Consider the following 7935-nt stretch of genomic DNA (forward strand, 5'->3'; position numbering starts at 1 on the left):
AGCGTTAGAACACGGCGGGAAGTGAGATTCCCTACAGTGAAAGTAGGCAGAAAGGAGAAGACGTTTCGTAAATCTAGGGCAAAGCAGTGCTTGGCAACGTTTTGGGTGGGGTGGGTGACGATTACGGCTTGATCTAGGACGAAATTGTTACTGAATACGGCGAGGTTATACTGCAGATAGATTTAACTCGTGATACGTTTACACATGGTTAGAAGAAACATGATGTTTGATCAGTGTGTAAGGATGTGGTGAGAATTGGAACAAAAACAGAAAGCGAGCGCATTTAAAGAACATCAAGTACATGAACAATCGGCCCGTCCTGTTCCGTAAAGTCTTAACTATTGCTAACTACAGCATTAGGTAGTTGATAATTTTTTAGTACGACAGAATTTGCCGCAGGTATTGCGTCTAAAGACATTGTCAGGTCAAAATGGTTGTGGCAACCCAGAAATGCAACATATTTCCTATCCATCATCACACAATTATCATTTTGTTCTATAAAGGAAGCTGAGATGACCCAGGGCCCCCTGGTTCCGACCTAGCCTTGTTGCAGACCTTCCCGAACAAATGACTATTTCCTAGGATTTGTTTTAGGTAGTCGCCAAAGTGAAGAATTTTCGAAATTTTCGTTTTGTGGACGAGACAATTGCACGCTAGCCGCAACTGACGAAAAATACGAATTGGAAATTAAGGAAAATTATGCATAATGGAAAACTATAATCAAACATTTAAGTGGAATCGCTTGTACTATTTACACTGTTTTATTAGTATTTAGATAAAAAAAAAGATCGCGAGAAACAAAAAAAAAAAAACTTTTTTGCCTGAAATACAGAAATATAGTAGATTTTCGTGTGAATTATGCGGCCAATTGTTTCAGCTATTAGATATGATTTTATAACGTCTGAGGCCCTCAAGCACTAAAACATCCTGCGATAAACCTATTGGCTAGAAAACGGTAAAGATCAACATTGATCTACGCAGGTGAATTTTCAGCCAATATGAAGATAGAGAGTGTCGTAGCATCATGATGTATATAGTCGTTTGTAAAAGCTGTTGCTTCTTCAAAATCTTTACACTGCTCCAGGGCACTCTGAAAAACTCTATAAACTACAAAATTAATGTTTAAACATACACAAAAACAGTTTTCAAGACGATTACATAGGAGACCTTTGTTGAAACCCTGTCAAATGAATTCGCTTAGCATCATCACTACCCGGGAAGCAAACTGTCTGTATCTACCGAGTGTTAAAAATCAAATATTACTAATCATTATTTCGCATAACAAATATATCGTCGTTTCAAAAACTCCTCCGCGGAATGATTTTGTAAACAATAGGTATTATGCGTGGGGGATGTGCAGGCCGTCTCCTGAGTACGGTACAGCTGGACTCCTTCTTAAAATTACTATTTGCTAAATATTACCTTTTCTCCTGTATCACGAATTCCGCTTTTTTATCGTTGAAAATTTTATTCAAATCAATTCAGTTTGCAGCCCTGTCTTCAACATTTTTTCTTCTTCGATAAAGCCAGTAGATCGTAAAAGAAGATGCGCAAGATTGAGCTGATCCAGTTGTGTTTCCATCGACCGCGTGTTGCTCCTTCGCAGCAACCGCCCAGCTCGTCGTGAGTGATTTTTCGTTCACCGTTAGAAGTGGATAAGGATGACATATGTGCCAATAAACTGCTCCTGGTCCTGCATCCTTTGCCGGCTTACTATGACCGGATGAATCTCCAGACATCCAACATCTGCCACTCGGCCTTCGCCTTCGTCGCCTGTCCGTCGTCGCCTGTTGTAACCTACTTCTCATCTTCGCTATATTGCAGACTCTATCAAAGCCTTGAGGCTCTTTTCTACGTCGACCTGCCACCTACCGGCCACTCCTACGTTAGTCGTACCGGGTTACTTCCGGGCAGTAAATAAATCGAGAAAAAGAAAGCATCATTGCAGATTAGCGCTGCGTCCCGCTTACTCCAATGATGTCTCCCTCTTGGCCTTGAGCGTGGCCAGCTGGTCCTGTCACCTCTGCAGCTACAGATAGTAAATTGCAGTTTTTTCAGGACCCTGATATGGATACTGATATTACACGTATAGAGATAAATAAATAAGCGTTATAAACTGTTAATGAGTGTAAATTTGAACGTATACATATACATATGTACATATATATGTTTATGAGATTCAGCATACGAGTAGTATAGATTTATCCCAATACACAGTTGCCGCCTTTAGAATTAAGAAGAACGTTTACCCTGCTGAGTCTCATTCATTCAATAAGTTTCAAATAGTTAATGTACGACCTTACTTGGTTGACGTACTTAACGTGTACTTTTAAAAAGCAGAAGCAAAGCTCTCTATAGTAATATGCAGAAGGAATTTTCTCTGATGCCCACAATAGAGTTCCTTGGATCGGACATTCCGAATTTAAAACTGGCACTATCTAGCAGGGATAATCGAATACCTAGTTAGTTCCTCTTTTGTACCAGATCTTCGATCTTCTGTTTTGGAATTTCTCTCGAAAGACGTAATAGTACGGGGGTCTTTAATTCTATAATTAACTCTAATCTATAATTTTTTTACCACCAAGATTAATAACTTGATGTCGATATCTCAGGATCCGTACATAAATGAAACGTCTGTATCGGGCTAGAACGTCCAAACCTTCGTTTCGTCACTCAGCTGTACTCAGATCTGCTGTCACGCATATCGCGTAGCCTATATTATAATAAAATATGCGCCTAATAAGTAAATGAATTTAAATTTACCGACATAACCTTCAATCCCCTTTTCTTAGTGGCATAAGCTGATTAAACGTATATCTACTGTAGAGCTTATCACATTTTTTGATGCGCAAGTAATTTCTGATAATCATTACCTATCCGTCCCTTTCAGGCCTGAAAAACCAAATCGTTTGCGTTAAAAGGGCTGCTCAGCCGCTCGATTCAAGTCGCCACCTGCATTCTTCGTTTGGAAGAGTATCAAACTATCTCAATCCGTCTCCATATACAGTATCTCTCTCCGAACCGTTACTATGTATGCTGACGTTTACAATGCCAACATTTGACAAGCCTTAGTTGACAAAAGACGGTTAACAGCGTATCAGTCATTTTGGCAAAATCTTCCTAATCGTTTTCGTGTGGCGCCGCAGTGAAGCATTCATTCTCTGTTCCTGTTTCGTGCGTCGTTTTGGATGGACGCATTATCTAGCTGAGCCCCAGTTAGGAGACAAAAGTTTCTGCAGCTTTTGTTGATAATGCATGCGACACTTAGGGACTGAAGCGTTCGAAAATAATAGGTCCTGCTGACAGATTTAGCGAATCTTGTTTTCAGTAACGTTAACATGCCGATACATAAACGCTTAATATTTCATGACAGTCACTGATTTAACTGGGATAGGTTGTTCGATTGCAGGATCGGCTATGGCTCAATCACAGATTCGATCAGGCACGTACATGATAAGAAACAGATTCGAGAGTTGTTGATTGACAATTGAAACGTTTCTACGTTCTAACGTAAATTGTACCTTTGACAGAACTGTCCTCAGATCGGTGAACTTCATCATCGCGATGTCTGCAATTGCGTTAAGCGTGCAGTCGCTTTACTTCGCTGATCTTCGGTCATAATTGCACGTGACTATGATCACTTTTAATGAATGTGGATATATTTCAGCGTTTACTATCGTCGCTACGGCACAAAACGAATGATGAAAGTGAAGAATTTTTATTCAGCCTCTAAAGATTTAAAAACCGGTACATGATGAACCGGCTAATGAAGATTTGCTACAGAACCCAGCTTTGAGGTCATACGTAGCGTTACTGTGAAATAGCTAATTCGGCGAATCGTTAAGGGTTTTACAGAGACCCAGGTGTATAACAAACAAACAGTGGTAAATTTCAAAATTATAAGACGATCCGTAGATCAAAAATCACGCCTTCTATGTGTTAAGTGCAATAAATCTTGCTGACGAAAATCACCCTAACAAATGCATTGCAGAAAAACGTTTACGGTTTTGCCTTAATCGAAGGCCTTCTATTGCAGCAAAGCTATCGAACTGTTTGGCCGTAATAAAGGACGATTATTAAAGAATAGAAATCTAAGATGTCTTCACGCCATCTACGGTGTTACGCAGCATGTACACGCATTCAGATGACGATAGGGTCAAGTAAATAACTTGAATTAATTGAAAGAACTTTTTACTGATTAATAGGCTTGTTACGTTGACACAAGTCCAAGCAAAACCACATGACAAAATATAACCTATTTGGCTTTTCACTCTGTTCACCGTCAAACATCAAATAACTGCTATGTCTCTTCACGATAGTTTCTAGTTAGTTACACTTACTATGGCCGTGTTTACCAATATATGAAGCTGATCTTCACCAGGCCAACAGAACTCTACTAGTTTTCAACGCGCCACCACAGCATATTTTTTTTACTATCTTAATCATTCATCTCAGCATGGCCTCTGATATGATTGCCGAAAGCTTTGCAGTGTGCAGAAATTCCTAATCATTGTAGAATCGTTGTCTTCAATTATCGTTGGTAATAACAATATAATCACTTGGATTTCAGCCGTTGGTTTTTCACGATACTCGACTTGCCAGTTGGTATTGATTCAAAACAAATAACGTATCCGCCAAGGCTTTTAGAACTTCCTCAAATTCTTCGACTTTTGTTTTGGCATGGCTTTTTTTGCTGTTCAATTCTTCCAGATGCGTCTGTTTATTGTAGTGACACGAGGCGAAACCGCCAATGCTGTGCTAACCCATATGGAAAACTTTCCGCTGAAAGCCCCACCGAGGACGTTCGACACTTTATCATATAAAGATTCTTTAATGTCGTTAATCTTTACTGCCTTCTGAATGGGTTCAACACTTCGAAATTTTGACGACTTCCGATCAACTTATCAAGATTTCCTGTTAGCCTAATAGTGTGTTAGCGACTTGCAAAGAACACTCGCTCCGAAGGACGTTCTTTGCAAGTTTGTTGGATACTACCATACAGGGAGGCGTGAAAGAGATCCATAAGGATTGTTGGAAGGAAATTTTTTCACGAAGGACCTGATTTTGATTCGAACACTCTTCGACTGTACCTGCCTAATCACTCTGGCACTATGTCGATTTTTCGATATCTGCTACTATGGGTATCACTGAACGTAACCGAAGGCACACTAATCAATTCGTTGCCTTTCCCACTGCAGGCTCGATTGCCTTTACGGTTAGTCACCTACTTTTAAGGACGATTTTTCTGTTACGAGACCGGCATCGGCCATTTTCACTTTCTACGCCACGATTTCAAACAGACTAAAAAATCAAGAGACAAGCAGAGGGTATCACCTACGGACACACGTTTAGGCGAATTATTAATATCATCTGTATACCTTGCTACAGGTCCATTGTTTACGTTAATAGAGCCTTTTTTTTTTAAATCTGTTTCGAAACGTGATATCATTAAAAAAGGCTGTTACAGTAATTATAACTTATACCAGCCTAACTAGTTGCGTGTCTGCACTATCTGCCAGCAGGCTTACTGGAAATTTATTGATTATTTTTAATATCTTTACTGTGCTAGCTATTCGCATGTTACACAGCGCGCTCGAACCAGGGAACCCTATCCTGACATCAAAGGAAAACTGGTGCAACATCGAAAATCATTTCTCCAGAAAGAAGTTTTTGGGAACGCTTACATTAAGAAAAAGTAACTTATCCGGGAGTCAATTTAATATTTTGCTTAAACTAGGCAATCCTACTACATCACATTTAAGCCACAATAAGCTGTACTTTTCGATAAACTAGTAAGCTGGCATTTCTGATGTGAGAAATACCGTTAAGCAACGCTCGGTGCTCACCCCTAGCGAAGCTAAGAAGCATCACATGCACAACTACTCGACTACAATGGTATCGCGATAGACCTAGTGTCCTGTACAGGGTGAAGATTTATTATCGCTAACGGCTTCACATAATCAATATGGCCTGAATGTCGACTCTCAAATCTCTAGGGCCCGTTTCGAACGCTGCTTCGGTAGTACAATGGGTGTTGCAATTTGTGGTTCCCTTTGTTGAAACAATTTGGAGTATTCGTGCCGCTACCTTTGGTGCATTCTGTAATTGAGTGCTTCGAGCAACTATACCTATATACATACATATGGTAGTTCGTTCCGTCATAGGTTAACTAAAAGGTTTCTATGCAATAGAAGTGATCGTTGGAAAAGACGCACGAAGCGTGCGAATTCAGCTATTGTTCATTACTGAAAACAACGTTGCCTGTCAGACAAATGTCAACGCGATACAAAATCGACAGAGTGAGACCTGAGAGGGTCAACTCCATGCGACTGCACGAAGCGTCGTTTCGTGAACGGCTCTATGATAATCTCATGCAAATTGTGTATGAGGAATCCATTTTGGGGAAGATATTCGAGCGCCTAGAAGGCAAGTTTGTGCTGTATTTCTATATTATCCGAACGTTTTCGTTTATGACGCTTTTACCCTTCATTTACTTATTACATAGTAATACCGATTAATGAATGTGTACATTTTTTTTAACGACATTAAATGATACCGATTTACTGGCCTTTATCCCAACACAATACCTTGATTAAATGTTTTCTCGATTTCAAGCCATCGCCAAACTGCATCGGGTTCGAATATTATATGGCCTGCTCGGTTTTTGCGCCTACATCATCCTAAGGTTCCCAGTTGAAGCTTCCGAAGCAGTTTTGCGTACAATCATTGCCCTAGGCGCATTCCGATGTATCGAACTCGATGCCCCGAGGCATTGCTCACCCTACTGGCTGAAAATGGCTCTTGTATACAGCCTAATGACGCTTTTATGCAAGATGTTTGCCTATACCTTCCAAATACCAGAAGAGTACTGCCAGGTCGGAAAGAGTCTATTCGTGGTGTGGGCCTGCACTGCGCCTTACGGTAACTTCGAACGGGTCTACCAAGGGCTACTGGGAAGTTGGTACATGATGCGCGTATCCGTGTAGCCTGTCACGTTCATTACATACACCGCTGATATTTCGACGAAATCAGCATTAGAAGCTTGTCGCACTTTTCGTTTGAGATTGACAGAAAGGAGAAGAGACTGTTTTCTCTTTAAAGTTTTCATGTAAATAAATGAACGTCTAGCTAAATAACAAAATAATTCAATAAATAAGAATTGATGTCTGCTTTTACCATCAGTGGGAACATATTGTGTAGGAAGTACCAATTCAGCCTAATGTTAACAAACTATGCAGAAGCGATTTGTGTCAGTGTCGTACGCTGAACTACCGTACACAACTGTATTGTACACCAACAGAAAATTAACATTATCTGTAGGTGGATAAAATCGATTGTAGACAACGGGGTGACTGTTGGAAAGACACGTTCGAGTAGATGGTCTATATATAGTCGTTTTTGTAAAGGGGCTTAATAACACATTTTTGAGGGAAATAGCGGTAGTAGAAGTCTTTCTCATAGATGCTGACACTCAAAGTAGGTTTAGGCTTTTATACAGTATAGAAATACCTACAGGTACATCACCAGTGTTGTCAATCAGTGTACTCTTCACAGATGTTTACATCGTCTTCCTGTCCTGTATCAATCGAACTGCGTCTCTTGGAGTCATCGATATCAGTAGGAACTAATGTTCTCCGGATCGGTCCCGGAAGCAGTGGATCGGAAGAAGGCGGAGTCGTTAAGTGCTGCGCAACCTCTACAACGTCCTCACTACTTTTCTTCCCCCCGCGTTCCCCACTACCTCGCCTATGGCCGCGCATTAAACTGTGATCAGGGCTTCTGTTTCGGAACATCCGAGACATCCGGCTTGGACGCGCTCTTAGATCTGTACCGAGGTCCAGACCAGGCCGCCATAGCAGAGCTGTAGGGCGTGGCAAGTTAACATTCAATCAAGCGACATGCGACATCCAGATTACTCCTCACACTAGACGTACT

General features: G+C 40.7%; 1 protein-coding gene across 1 annotated transcript; it reads left to right on the forward strand.

The window, feature by feature from the left end:
• Positions 1–6177: 6177 nt before the first annotated feature.
• On the forward strand, positions 6178–7176 carry LOC111254412 (uncharacterized). The gene is made up of 2 exons (XM_022815235.2): positions 6178–6426; positions 6616–7176. Exons 1-2 carry the CDS (start codon positions 6273–6275, stop codon positions 6984–6986), a joined length of 525 nt encoding a protein of 174 aa, XP_022670970.1. The 5' UTR covers positions 6178–6272; the 3' UTR covers positions 6987–7176.
• The last annotated feature ends 759 nt before the right edge of the window (positions 7177–7935 follow it).

This window comes from Varroa destructor, unplaced genomic scaffold (genome assembly GCF_002443255.2).
Source record: "Varroa destructor unplaced genomic scaffold, Vdes_3.0 BEIS01000007.1, whole genome shotgun sequence".
In the NCBI taxonomy this organism is placed as follows: Eukaryota; Metazoa; Arthropoda; class Arachnida; order Mesostigmata; family Varroidae; genus Varroa; species Varroa destructor.